This window comes from Chiloscyllium punctatum, chromosome 13 (assembly GCF_047496795.1).
Source record: "Chiloscyllium punctatum isolate Juve2018m chromosome 13, sChiPun1.3, whole genome shotgun sequence".
In the NCBI taxonomy this organism is placed as follows: Eukaryota; Metazoa; Chordata; class Chondrichthyes; order Orectolobiformes; family Hemiscylliidae; genus Chiloscyllium; species Chiloscyllium punctatum.
Window position 1 is genome coordinate 90,529,383 of NC_092751.1, and position 19,463 is coordinate 90,548,845.

General features: G+C 41.3%; 1 protein-coding gene across 1 annotated transcript in view; it reads right to left on the reverse strand.

Annotated features, from left to right (window-relative positions):
- The window catches only part of vstm4a (V-set and transmembrane domain containing 4a), a 65,463-nt gene that overhangs the window by 27,024 nt on the left and 18,976 nt on the right, over nucleotides 1-19,463 (reverse strand). Inside the window, exons 2-6 of the mRNA XM_072583189.1 lie at nucleotides 18,319-18,711; nucleotides 13,027-13,092; nucleotides 6,095-6,163; nucleotides 3,362-3,469; nucleotides 3,200-3,233 (exon numbers count right to left, since the gene is read on the reverse strand). Coding sequence (XP_072439290.1) covers nucleotides 3,200-3,233; nucleotides 3,362-3,469; nucleotides 6,095-6,163; nucleotides 13,027-13,092; nucleotides 18,319-18,711 — 670 coding nt within the window. The remainder of the gene's footprint in view (nucleotides 1-3,199; nucleotides 3,234-3,361; nucleotides 3,470-6,094; nucleotides 6,164-13,026; nucleotides 13,093-18,318; nucleotides 18,712-19,463) is intronic.

A 19,463-nucleotide genomic window follows, 5' to 3' on the forward strand; every position in this document is an offset into this window, starting at 1 on the left:
TGCCCCAAGCTAGTTCTAGCTTGACCAGTTTCAATCTCCCTGTTTCTATCTTTTCTACTCCCTTCATAATTGTATATGTTTCTCTAAGATCCCCCCCTCATTCTTCGAAATTCCACTGAGTATAGTCTCAGTCTACTCAATCTCTCCTCATAGGCCAACCCTTTCAACTCCAGAATCACTTCCTCTGCACACCCTCCAGTGCCAGTACATCCTTTCCCAAGGAAGAAGACTAAAACTGTAGCACAGAACTCCAGGTGTGGCCTCACCAACACCCTATACAGCTGCAGCATACCCTCCCTGTTTTTAAACTCCATTCCTCTAGCAACAAAGGACAATATTCCATTTGCCTTCTTAATTCTCTGCTGTACCTGCAAAACAACTTTTTTGTGATTCATGCCCAAAGACAATTACATTCCTATTTATATTTTGTTAGCAAATCTGGTAACCATACCTTCCATCTCTTCATGCAAATTATTTGTACAAATAGTTTACAGTTGAGACCACAGTACCAATCCCTGTGGCAATAACACTTCTTACAACCTGATGCTGTTATCCATCTAATCATCTGTCCATGCTACCCCTCTACATCATAAGCTTTTCCCCATCCCTAATTGCCTGGAACTGAGCTTGGTTTCTCAACCATTTTGAAAAGACAATGTAAGTCAACCATATCTGGAGTCACACGTAGACCAGACCCAGTTTGGACAACTGATTTCCTTCCCAAAAAGGACGTTCATGTACTAGATGGATTGTGATGGTAATTAATAATGGTTTCCTGATAGCAGTTATTGAGATTAGTTTTCGGTTTCTGATTTATTAATTGAGATCAAATTCCAACAGGTTTCTGAGTGGGGTTCTTACCCATACCTCCAGAGAATTAGTTTGGATCTTTGGTTAACTACCCCGGTGACATCAGGGGGGGCATGTCTATTCTAAACAAGGAGAACAAGCTCTTTATGGTCTACACTTGGCAAAACAACACTGCACGTGTATAAATAACTAACAGAAGTAAGCACTGTTTATTTGATAGAACTTCACCCAATTTTGGTTAATAAAAGTTTTGCTCAATTTAGAAAATTAATTTCTGTCCTAGTCAAAGTGATAATCTTAACGAAAGCCTAAATAAAATAAATATGCTAATTACAGAAAAGACCATTATTTACTTTCTGCAAGCTGGCAAGTATTCCCCAATTGTCCACAAGACAAGACAGAGCAATGCACACAAATCTCTTGCACCTTTATAAAACAAATATATTAAATATACCAAGTGGATGTTAACCAAATATTGAAAAACAAGTCTGTATCTTGGCACCAAGGAAGACAACTACTTCTCTTTATGTGAGATTAGTTCAGTTCAGGGACAGCAAGATAAAATTCCAGGCGATTCCTCAGTAATTTAATATGCAGCATAAGATTGGCCCCACAGTTTCTAAAACCTTTCTCTTCCCAAGCTCATGGTCAAGCTAGTATTGCAGTTTGATTCCATTGAAGGTTAAATTGACTCAGTTCCTGCAAACCAACACAAAGCAGGTTTTAACCCCTCACATTAAAGTCCAATTGGATTTTAATCAAAATTTATCAAACACAGGAACAAGAGTAGATTATTCATTTCCTTACATTTTCTTAGTCACTAAGATTGTGAGCAGATCTGGACACCACACCTTAGAAAGCATACATCGGAAGGGAGTACCATGTAGATTTATAACAATGATACCTGGACTTCAGGGGTTACGTTATGAGGTGAGAATGCTCAAAGTAAGCCTGTTTTCTCCAGAATTTAGAAATTGAATGGTGATCTGACCAATATCTTCAGCATATTAACAGGAAAAGTAAGGGTAGATAAGGATAAACTATTTCTACTGGTTGGGGATTCCAGAACTAAGGGGCCTTGTTTGAGAATTAGGGTCAGACCATTGAGGAGAGATGTTAGAAGCACTTCTATACACAAAGGGTAATAGATGTTTGGAATACTCTTCCACAAATGATGGTGGGTGCTGGATCAGTTGTTAATTTTAAGTGTGCGATAGGTAAGTTTTGATAAGCAAAAAGCTATAAGGCATGTTGGCCAAATGCAGATCTATGGAATTAGCCCAGAGATCAGCTATGATCTCATTGTATGGTGGAACAGGCTCGAGGGGCTGAATGGTCTACTCCTGTTCCTATATCCGTAAAGCTGCATGCAGTCTATAGCTCAGCTCTGTCTACACTAGCTCCAATTCTGTTCAAACCCCAATCCAATAAAAGTCTATTTACCTCAATCATAAAGCTCCAATAATCCTAGCATGTACAGTAGCAACAGATAAAGGTACAGTAGCTTGTCAAAATATTAGCTCTGATTTTCATAGGCTGACATTCTTTTGTAGAAAGATTGGAGTTCTTCCAAAGCTATTTTGACCAGTGGCTCTCTCTTTGTTACTTTTGGAGGGAACAACTCTGAATATCTTCACTTCTGGAAAAGGGGATGCCTGAGGTACTTTGAATGGCAACCTTCAAAAACAGAGGCTGTTTTAAAACTGGAAGCTGGATTCAAATCCAGATCAATGGACTAGATTAACTTTTAAGGGCCCAGAGCGAAACAAAAACGTACGAGTCAGTAGACTGACTCTTAATGCATAGCAGGCAACAATTCCTTACTGTACAGTGGTCTCTCTCACACAAATGAATGCTGCAGGTAAGATATTCAAATGGCTATACTTATGAATGGGAAGGTGGGGAGGTTTTGCAGCAGATAAGGCTCTGGTATAATATAGAATCCCTACAGTGTGGAAACAGGCCCTTCAGCCCAACAAGTCCACACACCGACCCTCCAAAATGTAACCCACCCAGACCCATTCCCTTACCCTACTATCCTACATTTACCTAACTGATGCATCTAACCTACATATCCCTGAACACTATGAGCAACTTAGCATGGCTAATTTACCTAACCTGCACACTTTTGGATTGTGGGAGGAAACCCACGAAGACATGGGGAGAATTTGGAAACTCCACACAGACAGGCACCTGAGGTTGGAATCTAACTAGGGTCCCTGGTGCTGTGAGGCAGCAGTGCTAACCACTGAGCCACAATGCTAGGGTCGGAAGAGTCCTTCCCCAGCAACACATCTGACCAGGTGGAGCTTAGAGTTGGCAAAAGGGCCGCTGAGTGAACAAAAAAAGAATTGACAAAATTCACCACGGATTTACAAAGAGGAAATACCTGCTATTGGGACCCTTTGTCAAATATTTTCTCCCTGTAAAAGAAATGCAAAAACAATTAATCTCCGAACCAACAAAACAAAACCAGATAAATTAGATTTTGCCTGACAAAAAGGAGACATATAAAAGTATCAACTTTATATTTTGGGGTTATCACAGTCACCTCTTGTTTTCTTCCTGTTTTTCAAAGTCTGACAAACGATAATGGCTGCGAAAAGCATCATCGATATAATCCCCAGGGAGCACACCAATGTTACATAAAGATACAGATCTGAAAACAAGGCATAAACATTAACAGATGCAGGATTCCTCCAACATAAATTACAACAATCAATGCCTTCGCAAGTAAATTTCCTGTTGGCAAAAATATAGAAAAAGGAATGATCTTCTTTAGTCTGTGAGATTTAGTGATATTCCTTTACGACTTGAGTTCATAATAAAGTATAATTATTTGAACTATTTTGACTGATTGCAAATTCACGTATAAAAAGGTACTATATAAATTTGAGCTCTCAGAATGTGTCAAAGCTCTTTACAGCCAATCCTATAGTTTCCAAGTGTAGTCACAGTCGCAAGACAAGAGACTTTACAGCAAACCTCCACATAATGGATGATAGAACAGGGTCAGAAATAAAACTGGTGTAACCCCTGGTTTGTAAATTCAGACCAAACAGCACACATTCAGAATTGCACAGATTTCTCAGGCTAGGTTAGGAGCTTTACGTCTCTGGCAGGGAATTGAGCAGACAATTTTCTGTCTAAGAGATGAGAGCATCATAGCCTGAATCATGACTGATATTGACACTAGACAAAGCAGACAAATTAAAAAAGTATTTTTTTTACTGTATGAGAGAACTTCCATTAAGATGCACTTACTGAAGAAGAGCACTGGACCTGGAGCCTAATGTAAACTTACATAACTACATTGGGGAAGAAGGAAATATTTTTGTTTTTAGAAGGCGCTTAAAGATTTGGCTAATTGGCCATTTCCTTCAGCCTTTGTATATCATATACACACATTTTCTACACCCTTCCGTGTGTCAATCATCCCTAAGAAACATGGATTAAAGGACTTCTATTATGTGGGTTTAATGTTCCACCCTTTATAAACTCCAAGTTGCCATAACAAAGCTGCCTACATCCTGTGCTTTCTTGTAGTATCCTGCCCTTGTGTACTGCTGTCCTCACCAGCTGAGCTGTCCATCCAAAGCACCAAGGGAAGAAAAAAAGTTTAATCTCTCATTCACTTACCTCTCCATGGTTTTATTAGTTTTGATCTCTGCTTCACCTTCATTACGTTAACGCCCTTCTTCCATCTCTGACCTCCTTTGCATCAGCTGCTCCCTATATTCATTCATGCTTTAGTCTTACACTCAGGATCTCTTCTGCTATACTTATGCACCTCCTCTCCTCATTCAAAGCCTTAAGACTTTCAATTACACTTTACTCATCTCTCATAACTAACTGCAACCACTTCAGCATCCAATGTTACATTGGACATAAGAGCAGACAAAGTCATGCAGCTCATCGTATGTGCTCTATTATTCAATAAGACCATGACTGACCTGGTTGAATTTATTACTCCACATTCCCAGCTCCACCTGTTAATCCTTGATTCTCTTCCCTGGCAAAAATCAGTCTTATTCTTCTGATGGTACTATGGCTTTAAGAGGCGTATTTTGTCCTATTTCGTTTTTATGAAGAAAGCGTGAGAGAGAGGTAAAGAGTGATCTGCTCCAAAGCTAATAAAGTAAACAGCTTGTAAGACCTTTTTTTTGAAGTTGAAACAATAGAAGCAGCCTGAATGGTTGGGGTCAAGCTCCCACAGAATCAAGATTTGTAATTTTAGTTTCTCGGTAGCAGTTGCTGGGGTCTTGAAGCTGGGTTTAGAAGCTGCAGGACATCTCTTCCTGCTACTCTCTCTCAGAGTTTTTTTTCTTGATGTTCTTTCCTCTGGACTAGAGTTATATGTGAGACAATCTAATTTACTGAATTTGTCTTTGCCCTGTGACCTGTTACTATATTGGGACAGTTACAGTTTGGTAGTTAAATAAGCAATTATTCTGTTATGTTTTCCAATATAGTTATGTTATTCCAATTTCTTCTTTTCTGTTGTATTTTAACTATAGTGTATGAATAAAGTGTGTTTTGCTTCAAGATTGGTAGTTTGATCAATTGAACTGCATCAAGAATGTGATGTCTGGCATTTGTCTTTAACATAAGAAAAAGCTAGGGTCGAGGCTATCTTCATCTCTTTGGTGGGGGTTTGGTCTGGTCCATAACATTCTGCCTTAAAAATATTTAAAGATCCCACCTTCCACTGCCTTGAGACAGAGTTCCAAAGTCACTAAAACTGTCAGGAAGTTTCTCCTCATCCCTATCCGAAAAAGGGGAGCCTAATGATCTCCAGTCCTACACTGCCCATAAGAAGATCCTTTTCACATCCATCTTGTCAAGACTTTTCAGGATCTTATAACCTTCAGTGAAGTTATCCCTCATTCTAAGTCCTAAGGGAAACAAGCTCAGCCTGTTCAATCTTTCCTCATCAAACAACAGGTGTCAATCTAGAAAACCTCCTTTGAACTATCTCCAATGCATTTATATCCTTCCTTAAAAGTAATGAAACCAAAACTACTCACATTTTTTGAGTTTTCAACCTGTCCATCCCAGAGAATGGGTTGCAGTATTAGTAATTCCATATACAGAAGAAACAATATTCTGCTATAGCCTCAAATCTTGCTCTTCATTAGTCCCTCTTTAATTTTATTGTCAGCAATTCTGAAGACTTTACTTAATCTCAAGTGCCAAATATAATCTTTCAAAAACAGTCTCATGCATGATAGTTTTCCCTGCTCCAGAGCTCAGGGATTTAACTTGGCACAGCAAAGAACTTTACCTCCAAATATTGTCCGTCCTTCCTTCTGATTCTTGGAAATCAATACAGTGGAAGTTTCCAGAACTGGATCTGCAAGTGATAAATATGTTGCTTATTTGCGATGGTTCACAAAGCCTTTTGTCAGTCTTTAATATGCAGTTTCAAGTGTTAGATTTTAAGTATTACCATTATTCAGTTGAAGAGATTTTCCTTTATTTTAATGACAGTCTTCTGCATAGATTGTCACCAAATATCAGTTGCTCAGTGCATATCAAGGTTTGGCTTAGAGGTTTTATTGATCTTTCACTGAGTTTGACTGTTTGCAAGATCACAGGACACATTGGAGAGGCAGTGGTGCCAATGATAATTAATTTCTCCTGAAATTTTCAGTTTCAAGCAGAAAGGTTAACACGGCGTAACTCATTATTAATCGAAAGGGCAGTGACGGAAGGTTCCAGAAGAGTTTGCCAGGTGCTGCTCTCAGACTTCCAACTCTGACTGGATGGGTTCCCAAAAGATCTCCTCACATCCTGCTCCTCAAGATACTGTTAACCAGCCTCCTTTCTTTTTCCATCTCTTGGAATTGTGTAGGCAATTAATATCTGATTTCTAAAGACTCCAGGAGAATTCCAGAGAATTGGTCACCCCATGATTTTTAGTAACTATTATTTGTTCAGGATAAGTTGAGATAGCACTTTTTGTTTTGGATAAATTTAGGAATTTCGCCTAAAATGCATTGGCTAGATTTTACTAAACCTGATGCCAACTCATGCTTGTGAATGTAAGAAAAGAAGCACAAACCTCCTAAACCAGCACAAGTGTCTGACTCTCACCTCTTAGAGCCAGGGAAATTACCAGTTTCTTCAGTAGGGCCCAACTTGGACAGATTGAATCTTGAAACTGGAATCTGGACACAAACTTGACAGAAACAAGCTTCCTCTCTCTGCTATATCAAAAGGAATTAAATGGTCAATGTGAAGATGTGGGTTTCAACAGAGTGCTCCTGTTTCCTCTCACCATCCAAAAATGAAATTGATTGAGTTTTTTGAAGAAGTAACAAAGAGGAATGATGAGGGCAGCGCAGTGGATGTGATCTATATAGACTTCAATAAGGCGTGTGACAAGGTTCCCCATGGGAGACTGGTTAGCAAGGTTAGAGCTCATGGAATACAGAGAGAACTAGCGACTTGGATACAGAACTGGCTCAAAGGTAGAAGACAGAGGGTGGTGGTGGAGGTTTGCTTTTCAGACTGGAGGCCTGTGACCAATGGAGTGCAACAAGGGTTAGTGCTGGGTCATCTACTTTTTGTCATTTATATAAATGATTTGGAGGGATAGTTAGTGAGTTTGCAGATGACACCAAAATTGGAGTTGTAGTGGACAGCAAAGAAGGTTACCTCAGAGTACAACAGGATCTTGATCAGATGAGCCACTGGGCTGAGGAGTGGCAAATGGAGTTTAATTTAGATAAATGTGAGGTGCTTCATTTCAGAAAAGCATATCAGAGCAGGACTTATACAGTTAATGGTAAGGTCCCAGGGAGTGTAGCTGAACAAAGAGACTTTGGAGTACAGGTTCATAGTTCCTTGAAAGTAGAGTCACGGGTAGATAGGAAAGTGAAGGTGGCGTTTGGTATGCTTCCCTTTATTGGTCAGAGTATTGAGGACAGATGTTGGGCGGTCATGTTGCGGCTCTACTGGATGTTGGTTAGGTCACTTTTGGAATATTCTGGTCTCATTCATATCAGAAGGATGTTGTGAAACTTGAAAGTGTTCAGAAAAAATTTACAAGGATGTTGCCAGGGTTGGAGGATTTGAGCTTTAGGGAGAGGCCGAATGGGCTGGGACTGGTTTCCCTGGAGTGTCGGAGGCTGAGGAGTGACCTTAATGAGGTTTATAAAATCATGAGGGGCATGGATAGGGGAAATGGACAAAGTCTTTTCCCTGGGGTGGGGGATCCAAGAACTACAGGACATGGGTTTAGGGTGAGAGAGGAAAGATATGGAAGACACCTACGGGCCAAATTTTTCACACAGAGGATGGTGCATGTATGGAATGAACTGCCAGGGGAAATCTGTTCTGGAGCCGACCAACAGCAGGTCCTCGTATCATGCAACAAAAGATAGGATTAAGGAATTTGCTCAGTGGAGGCACCCTTAGGTAGTAGCAACTGGAATAAGACTGAATTTTACAATCTATCAGGTTGAGAGTGACAAGTAGGTCTTTTGTACTATTTCAAATTCAAATCACCACATTTGAGAGAGCTTGAAAGTACAGCTGGCTGAAGTGAACTCGCAAATTAGGGAAACCATAGGTCAATAGAGATGCATTAGCAGATATTTAAGACTTGGACATGCCAATGTTGGACTGGGGTGGACAAAGTTAAAAATCACACAACACCAGGTTATAATGCTTCCAAATTAACTTGTTGGACTATAACCTGGTGTTTTCTGATTTTTAACAGATATTTAGGGATATATTTCAGGATATACAGATTAGAGACATTCTAATGAGTAAGAAAAATTCCAAGGGACAGACCCACCATCCACAGTTAACTAGAGGTGTAAGGAAAAGCATATAATTTTAGCAGGCCAGATGACAGCACAGAATATAAAAAGCAGTCAATAATAACCAAAAAAAAAGTGAAAAAATTGTTAGAGGAGAGAACCAGAAAAATAAAAGTAGATAGTAAGAGTTTCTATAAATATTTAAAATTGAAAATAGTGAACAATAAAGTGAGATTGGAGAATTAATAATGAAAATCAAGATAATGGCAGATGAGTTGAAGAGGTATTACACATTTGATACAGGTAACAACCCAGAAACAGTGATAAATGAGGAAACAGAAGGGAGAGATGAACTCAGTAAATTCGCAATCACCAGAGAAATCATACTGAAGACGTTGTTGGAGCTGTGGGCTAACAAGGGCTTGGGATCTGATGGACTTCATCCCAGAATCGAAAAGAAGTGGCTAATGAGCTAGTCAGTGCATTGACTTTCCAAAACTCCCTTTATTCAGGATGGTCCCATTAAATACAGAGAGAACAAATGTATTCAAAAAAAGGGAGACAGACAGAAAGCAGGAAACTGCAAGATAGTAACTTAACATCTGGAAAGGGAAGGTATTAGAAGGCATTATTAAAGCTACAACAGTGTACTTTGATCAGTTCAAGTTAATCAGCAAGAGTTAACATGGTTTTGTGAAATTTGACCAACTATGGGTATTATAGACTCATATAGGGTCATACAGCATGGAAACCAGTCCATGTCAAGCATAATCTCAAACTAAACAAGTCTCACCTGCTTGCTCCTGGCCCATATCCCCCACACACTTCCAATCATGTATCTATTTTAAGTGTTGTAATTGTGCCCTTATCCATCACTTTCTCTGAAGGTTCATTCCACATGTGAACCACGCTCTATATAAAATATTTGCTTTTAAAAAAAATCTCTCTCTTCTCACCTTAAAAATGTGTCCCCTACTTTTTAAATCCCCCATCCTAGGGGGAAAAAACTACCATTAACTCTACCTACACCTCTCATTATCTTATAAACTTCTATCAGATCACCTCTCAATCTCCTATGCTCCTGTGAAAAAAACGTCCCAGCCTATCTTTATAAGTCAAACATTTCCAATTAGAATCTAGAAAATTACCGTGCAGTACAGGCCCTTTGGCCCTCGATGTTACGCCGACCTGTGGAACCAATCTGAAGCCTGTCTAACCTACACTGTTCCATTCTCGTTCATATGCCTAGCCGATAACTATTTAAATGCCCTTAAAGTTGGCAAATCCACTGCTGTTGCAGGCAGTGCATTCCATGCCCCTACTACTCCGGATAATGAAACTACCTCTGACATCTGTCCTATATCTATCATCCCTCAATTTAAAGCTATGTCCCCTCGTGCTTGCCTTCACCATCTGAGGAAAAAGGCTCTCATTGTCCACCCTATCTAATCCTCTGATCATCTTATATGACTCAATTAAGTCACCTCTCAACCTTCTTCTCTCTAACAAAAACAGCCTCGAGTCCCTCAGCCTTTCCTCATAAGACCTTCTCTCCATGCCAGGTAACATCCTAGTAAATCTCCTCTGAACCATTTCCAAAGTTTCCACATCCTTCCTATAATGCAGTGACCAGAACTGTATGCAATACTCCAAATGTAGCCGCACCAGAGTTTTGTATAGCTGCAAAAAGGGCTAACACACCATATGCCTTCTTAACAACACTATCAACCTGGGTGACAACTTTCAAGGATCTATATACATGGACACCAAGATCTGTCTGCTCATCTACACTACCAAGAATCTTACCATTAGCCCAATACCAGAGGAAACCCACACAGACATGGTGAGAATGTGCAAACTTCACTCAGAGAGTCACCCAAGGGTGGAATTGAACCAGGGTCCCTGTGAGGCAGCAGTGCTAACCAATGAACCACCATGCCACCCTATTAACTTGGTGAAAGTAATGCTGCTGAGGATTCATAAGCTGACCTTAGACAAACATAATGGGACAGCCATCAAAACCAGTGCACCATTGACCAGTAAGGAAAGGATAACCATTTAGGCCATTAGTAAGATGAAGAAACAATGAAATTAGAAGATGTGACCGATCAAAGCTAAAGGATGGGAAGAAATCTTTTCCTTGATGTTGACCATTTGGAACACAGAAGGATCATATTTGAAAAGTCTGCAAAGTACTTATTTTACAAATCTGAAGCCATGCTGAATTAAGAAGAAGAAAATTACATTTATATAGCAACTTCCATGTCCTCATAATGTCCCAAAAAACTTCAGGTTTTCTTTGAAGGGCAGCTAATGTTTCCATGTAGAAAATATAAATTAATACTGTTAGAAAGAAGAGGTTTTTTATAAGGACTTGGCAGTCAATATATTAAAATGAAGAGAATGATTAAGGTTGTGTGAAACCATTAATAAAGATTGAGAGTTTGCTTCTTTAAGCAGAAACTCACATACTTGAGGAAAAAGTCTTACATTGAGAAGCTTCATTGTTAAAAGGGTTTGAGTTTAAGAGCAGGAATATTATGTTGCAGCTGAACAAGGTGCTGGTGAGGCCACACCTGAAGTACTGTGTGCAATTTTGGTCTCCTTACTTGAGAAAGGATGGACTGGCACTGGAGGGGGTGCAGAGGAGATTCACTGGGTTGATTCCAGAGCTAAGAGGTTTGGCTAATGTGGAGAGACTGGAATTCATTGGAATTTAGGAGAATGAGGGGAAAACTCATAGAAACCTATAAAATTATGAAGGGAATAGATAAGTGTTATGGACAAGGCCAGATATCTTAAAACATTTTTAAGCAGATATCCCAGACCATAACTTTGCTAATTGTTTTTTACCTAGGTGTACAGTGGATATTCCCAGAGAAAAGTAGCTAGTTTGACTGCCAAGTTTTAAATGAACAAAATCACGGAATGAAATACAAAGGACAGAAAACAGAGTAACGAATAACGTATCCTATACAAATCCGACTTAATGATACTGTTCTGAAAATACTTGCAACAATCCACACACACATCCCTAAGCACAAACAGTAAAAAATAAAACAAACTAGAGCTTACACACTTGAAGTTAGAGAGAGAGAGAGAGAGAGAGAGAGAGCGAGAGAGAGAGAGAGAGAGAGAGATCATCAGCCTGATTCTCACATTCCCTGCTGCAACTGAACTGACTAAAGTTCTGAACTGATCTGCATTGCACAGCTGGAGAGCTGGCTGCACACCCTGAGCTACACTTTTCTTTTATGACATGAAAGTCTTAGACTGGAGGTATTATCTGTTAGGGTAAACAGAAAGCCCCAGTGAATCATTCAAACATCAGCACAATGGAGCCTGGTCAATTGCCCCTTCACTTAAAAAACTCAAGGACATAATCACCTTGTAACAGAACCAGCATTGTGACAGTAAGGTAGTAGTAGAGAGGTTGTTTCAAAAGGTGGGTGAAACTAGGACAAGAGGGCAAAGCCTCAAAATGAGGGGGAGCAGATTTAGGACTGAGTTGAGGAGGAACTTGACCTGGAGGATTGTGAACCTACGGAATTCCATGCCCAGTGAAGTGGTTGAGGCTTCCTCAATAAATGCTTTTAAAACTAAGACAGACACTTTTTTGAACAGTAAAGGAATTAAGGGTGAGTGGGTGGCTAAGTGGAACTGAGACCATGAAAAGATCAGCCATGATCTTATTGAATGGTGGAGCAGGCTCGATGGGCCAGATGTTTGTAGGTTTTTATTGAAAAACCGGAAAAGAAACAGCAATAGGAAATTATCATCTATCTTAGATTCTACAGGTCTGTTTTGATTTTCTGAAAAAATTGACAAAAAATGATCCAAAACCTCAGATCTTTCTTAAAAAGATAGCTTTGTTAAAAATAGAGACATCTGAACTTACAGGGGCATGCGCTCCATAAGACATAGAAGTGGAAGCAAGACCATTCAGCCCATTGAGTCAACTCCACCATTTAATCATGGCTGATGGGTGTTTCAATTCTACTTATCCATACTCTCTCCGTATCCATTAATTCCTTGTGAGATCAAGAATTTATCAACCTTTGCCTTGAAGACGCCCAATGTCCCGGCCTCCACTGTGCTCCATGGCAATGAATTCCACAGGCCCACCACTCTCTGGTTGAAGAAATGTCTCCTTATTTCCATTCTAAGTTGACCCCCTCTAATTTTAAGGTTATGCCCAGTCTCCCCACTTAATGGAAACAACTTCCCAGCGTCCACCCTTTCTAAGCCATGCTCCGACATCAAGTGGCTGAGTGTCAACGCAAGCAAGCAATAATGGCCGCTCATCTTGAAAAGGACATAGCTATGTTTATTTGTTTGCAGCCTTTGTACCATCTGGTAAATCTCCTCTGCACTGTCTACCCATTAGAGATCATTGAAATACACATTGAACTGTATATGAACATAATCTAAGGGGGAATTAGTTTACCTTCAAAAAGTGTCCAACTTTCACTTGTACTCTTCGAGATCACAGTAGTTGTCTGTGGTACACGCACTGTAAGCAAATTCAGAAGTAAAACAAAAGTAACCATGTGATATTTTTAAAGCTCTTTCATCATTATTACTAAAAGCACAGGTGTAAAACATGATTGACCACATGAGATAGCATTGGTGCTGGGAGGTCATGTTGCAGGTGTACAGGACATTGGTTAGGCCACCTTTGGAATATTGTGTGCAATTCTGGTCTCACCCTCCCATTGGAAGGATGTTGTGAAAGGGTTCAGAAAAATTTACAAGGATGTTGCCAGGGTTGGAGGATTTGAGCTACTGGGAGAGGCTGAATAGGCTGGGGCTGTTTTCCTTGGAGTGTCAGAGGCTGAGAGGTGACCTTGTAGAGGTTTATAAAATCATGAGGAGCATGGATAGGATAAATAGACAAGGTCTTCAAAGTTTGTGAGAAGATTTGTAGCTCGGGTGCTCGTTGTTGTGGTTCTGTTCGCCGAGCTGGGAATTTGTGTTGCAGACATTTTGTCCCCTGTCTAGGTGACATCCTCAGTGCTTGGGAGCCTCCTGTGAAGCACTTCTGTGATGTTTCCTCTGGCATTTAAAGTGGTTTGAATCTGCCGCTTCCGGTTATCAGTTCCAGCTGTCCGTTGCAGTGGTCGGTATATTGGGTCCAGGTCAATGTGTTTGTTGATTGAATCTGTGGATGAGTGCCATGCCTCTAGGAATTCCCTGGCTGTTATCCTCAGTAGCCACACACACAGATGACAAGCAACGTGAATTCGACTGGGACAACACTATTATTATAGGACAAGCCAAACAGAGAACAGCCAGGGAATTCCTAGAGGCATGGCACTCATCCACAGAGTCTATCAACAAACACATCGACCTGGACCCAATATACTGACCACTGCAATGGACAGCTGGAACTGACAACCGGAAGCGGCAGACTCAAACTACTATAAATGCTGGAGGAAACATCGCAGAAGCGCTTCACAGGAGGCTCCCAAGCACTGTCACCTAGACAGGGGATGAAACGTCTGCAACACAAATTCCCAGCACGGCGAACAGAACCACAACAGACAAGGTCTTTTCCCTGGGGCGGGGGAGTCCAGAACTAGAGGGCATAGGTTTAGGATGAGACGGAGAAGATTTAAAAGGTACCTAAGGGGCAATTTTTTCACACAGAGGGTGGTAAGTGTATGGAATGAGCTGGCAGAGGAAGTAGTAGAGGCTGGTATAATTTAAAAGACATCTGGATGGGTATGTGAATAGGAAAGGTTTAGAGGGATATGGGACAAACGCTGGCAAATGAAACTAGATTAGGTTGCGATATCTGGTCAGCATGGACAGGTTAGACAGAAGGGTCTGTTTCTGTGCTGTACATCTCTATGACTCTATGACTATAAGATATAGGAGTAGAATTAGGCCATTCAGCCCATCATGTCTGCTCTGCCATTCAACTATCGCTGTTTCAGAACCCCATTCTTCTGTCTCCTCCCTGTCACCTTTGATCCCCTTTGTCCACTTTATACAGGCTTCACAGCATTATGCAGGTTTTAGCGAGATACCCCTCATTCTACTAAACTCCATCAAGAACAAATCGAGTGTTCTCAACCATACTTTATGTCACAGAGATTTCATGCGCAGCGATATTCTGTATCTCTCTGTGCGTATTCAAAGCAACTGACGGTGAAAAAGCTATTGTAACTGCCAGTACTTTATGGGGGGGAAGCAGGAGCACACCATTTGTGGGCGGCACGGTGGCACAGTGGTTAGCACTGCTGCCTCACAGCGCCGGAGACCCGGGTTCAATTCCCGCCTCAGGCTACTGACTGTGTGGAGTTTGCACGTTCTCCCCGTGTCTGCGTGGGTTTCCTCCGGGTGTTTACCGGTTTCCTCCCACACTCCAAAGATGTGCAGGTCAGGTGAATTGGCCATGCTAAATTGCCCCTAGTGTTAGGTAAGGGGTAGATGGAGATGTAGGGGTATGGGTGGGTTAAGCTTCGGCGGGGCGGTGTGGACTTGTTGGGCCGAAGGGCCTGTTTCCACACTGTAAGTAATCTAATTGAGTTGGATGATCAACCAGGATTCTAACGGATGGTGGAGCAAACACAAAGTGCCGAGTTATTCACTCCTGCTCCTATACCTCTCTCCTTTTGCCAGCGATGGCAATGGCTCAAGGTGGCAACAAGTTCAGGCTTTGCCAGTGATGCTCATATGCCATGAAAGTATGAAAGGGAAGATGTGGTTCGAAGGTTTAAAGACGATCGTGTGGGATAGAGTTTGGATGGAGAGGTTAGAGGGCTGATAGGCCACACCAGGTGAGGCCTGAACCTGCCATTCAAATTTCAGAGATATACTCCCATCCCCCAGACCTTCAAAAGTCCTTTCCTCAAAATGGCTTCTTCTACTTCTGATCTTCCTCTCATTTTATTTTCCTCTAAGCAGGTTAGCCACTGACCTCCCAACTCCAGTATTAATGGCATTTGTGGCTTATATAATGTTGGACCCCAATCTACTCAAGGACCCAGGTACATTAGCCCCTGCTTAGAGAATCTGGAACAAAAGAAAACCCAGGCAGAATCCCTACAGTATGGAAGCAGGCCACTTGGCACATGCCAAACCTCCAAAGAGCATTCCATCCCATCTCTGTAATCCTGCTAACCCACACACTACAGACAACTTAGCATGGACGATCCACCTAACCTGCACATCTTCAGACTGTGGGAGGAAACTGGAGCACCTAGGAGAAACCCCACACAGACACAAGAAGAACATGCAAACACCACACAGACAGTCGCTCAAGGCTGGTATCGAACCCAGGTTCCTGGCGATATGAGGCAGCAGTGCTAACCACTGAGCCATCATGTGGCTGTTCAAATGATAATAAATGGTAAATCCCTATTACCTCGCTTTTATTCCAGTTCTACACCCAACGTCCAACCTTTTTCTCTCTAGGGATTCCCTTCACATATTCATTCCAATACATTGTTGGTGTTTTTATACATTTTTCCCCTCCAAGTAATTTTGTCATCTGCAGGGTGGGTCTTGCAATGATAAATCCTCATATGCCCTTATTTCTGCGTCGATTCAAAGAAATAAAGGGGAAATAGGGCTGCTAGAGAGGCAACTGGTGGTGGATTAACCTGGGGGACACCACACCTCAGGAGAGGGAGAGATTGAGAAGAAGAGTCTTTCATGGTTACCTCTGTTGGTATAGAAATTGAACCCATGCTGTTAGCATCGCTTTATATTGTAAACCAACCATCCAAGCAATTGACTTCCATTCGTATAATACCCAAGAAACTAATAGATGTTTCCACATAAGTTCAGAAATAATTTCCTTAAAATAAAAAAAAATACTGGATGCTAGAAATCTGAAACAAACACAGAAAGTGTTGGAGAAGCTCAGGAGGTCTGGCAGCATCTGTGAAGAGAGAAATTGAGTTCATGTTTGGAATCCAATATCTAGAGTCCAGAGATGCTGCCAAACCTGCTGAGATATCCTCATTCCTTGGGAGAGAAGTAGTTTTGCATTATTATGGGTTGAAACTTGGTATCACTCTCAAACGGGCACTATTGTGTTCAACTTACAATAGTTTGTCATTAACTTGCAGTAGTTTCCACTTAGATTATATTCCCTACAGTGTGGAAACAGGCCCTTCGGCCCAACTAGTCCACACTGACCCTCTGAAGAGTAACCCACCCAGACCCATTTCCCTCTGACTAACTGACCTAACACTATGGGCAATTTGCCATGGCCAATTCACCTGATCTGCACATCTTTGTGACTGGGCGGAAACTGGAGCAACTGGAGGAAACCCACGCAGACACAGGGAGAATGCACAAACACCACACAGACAGTCACCCGAGGCTGGGATCGGACCTGGCACCCTGCTGCTGTGAGGTAGCAGTGCTCACCACTGAGCCACTGTGCCACCCTGTTTTTTTTTTAAGTCACATTTTGGAGCTTCATGGTTTCAGCAAAGTTGCATAAAAAATGTTTTTGGAAGGCAGAATTGGCAATCAGGCTAATAGCGGAGCCAGACCTAAAAACTTAGCTGAAATAAATAGTATCATTGCTGAGCCAAGCCAAAAGAAGCTTTTCAAATGACTCTCCCAGATCTCGGCAAACTTCTCGTGAGATGGTTTTAAACAGGGAGGCTAGAAAAACGTTTACAAGCTTTGAGCTTTCCATGCAAATGCATTTTAATGAGGACAACATGTTAACTGTTGTCATCCAGCCAGACAAAGCATGGTCAATAGAAAATACAATTGAATCATTCGTGAAAGCGTTTTTAAGAAGTTTTGAGAGTTCTTGAGAGGTTGGAATAAGAGAGAGAGGATGGAATACCACTAGCTCTCTGGGCTCTACCTATGACTGTAGCTAAAGGGATTGTAGTTCGCTCGATTTAATAGTTGAAAAGCTCAAAACAAATTAGCATTAGGCAGAACAATGGACTTTAACATCAGTGAAACCACTTCCCCTTCTCAAACAAACACAGTAACAAAGGCCGTCTTGGGAAAATCGTTGAGTCTTTACTGTAGTAAAGGAAAGTATAGGGAGAAATTGTCAAGGTGGGTCAGAGAGAAGAGCTGGAATGGAGACAGGAACCGTGCAAATGGAAAAACAACAATTTTTATTCAGTGCACACACAAGTGTATTTAATGTTGTGAATGTCATTACTCATGGATATAAAATGCACAAAATGTTACTTTCAACTGCATTTTTAATTCTCACCTCAATGGTTGCTAAGCCACTAAGAGTTTTTTTTTATTCATTCACGGTTCGAGGGTATTGCTGGCAAGGCCAGCATTTATTGCACATCCATAATTGCCCAGAAGGCAGTTAAGAATCAACCTCATTGCTGTAGCTCTGAAGTGACATGTAGGCCAGACCAGGTAAGGACGGCAGTTTCCTTCCCTAAAGGACATTAGTGAACCAGATGGGTTTTTCCTGACAATCAATGATGGATTGACGGTAATCATGAAAACCTTAATTCCAGATTTTCATTGAATTCAAATTCCACCACTGACTATAGCGGGATTCGAACCCCGGTCCCCAGAACATCACCTGGGTCTCTGATTAACAGTCTAGCAGTAATTCCACGAGTCGTCACTTTCCCCAATTGTGGAGGAGAACTTGAAAGATGATTTTTTTAAATGTTCTTAAATTACAAATAAAAGACAGATTAATTTTACGATCATGATTTGGAGAAGGTCTGAACATTTTATCTGCACCTTTGAGCAATGCTACTCGGTGATCAATACATACCTCTCACTTCCGTGGCGTTATCACCATTAGATATCGAGAGCCATCTCCTATTCAGGTTTGCAATTTCCTGCACCTTACATCTGTACCGTCCTTCATCACTGTTGTGAAATTTGTTGATGATCAAAACGTAAACCTTGGCCAAGCCCTGCTCGAAGAACTGAAGCTCACATCGACGCTCCCTGCAGTTACGGAATGCTTGCACATGGCCTGTTCGATTCAACCTCAGAATCCTTTGATTGTCATACAGTGAATTTGAAAAGAGCCAGACCAGAGATAAGTAACTGTTCCTCCTCTTCTGTTGAGATATTCGACAGAATAGGGTGCCCCGTTGTCCTTCAGTGAACTCCACCACAGGCCCTGGGGTTACAATGACCTTCAAGGCCTTACAGATATCTGTAACCAGGAAGGAAAAATTAAACTATCAATATCTCATGGTAATGTTATTCTGTTACACTGTTAGATGTTAATGTTAGATTTTTAATGTGAGAACAAATTTGATACAAATATTTCTCATAACTTTACTGTCAAATGGAAACAGGCCCTTCAGTCTAAACCAACCCTCCGACGAGTAACCCATCCACACCCAGGCCCCTATCCTATACTTGCCCCTGACTAATGCACCTAACACTATGGGTAATTTAGCATGGCCAATTCACCTAACCTGCACATCTTTGAGTTGTGGGAGAAAACCATAGCAAATCCGCGCAGGCATGGGGAGAACATACAAATTCCACACAGACAGTCGCCCAAGGCTGGAATCAAACCCAAGTCCCTGACACTATGAGGCAGCAGTGCTAACCACTGAGCCACCACGCCATTCTATTTATTTACAACACCCTCTTATTTCAAAATTCAAAGTAAACCAAATTTTAAATAATTTGTTGCCCTTTTACAAATGACATGGTGGGTTTTAGATAGGCCATGGTCAACTGGGAAACTAGAAATCTTCCTGTTTTCTCTCTGCTGAAAGATTTCATTTATTGCTGTGAAATATAGAAAAGTCATAGATTCTTGGAGTAGGAGGGAGTTTAAGTGGTGGGTGCTGGGAGGTTAGTGAGGGAGACGGTTAAAGGAGGGAAGGAGGGAGAAAAGAGGTGGGGAGGACTGGATAGGTGGGGTGTGTGAGGGAGAGGACAAGGAACAGA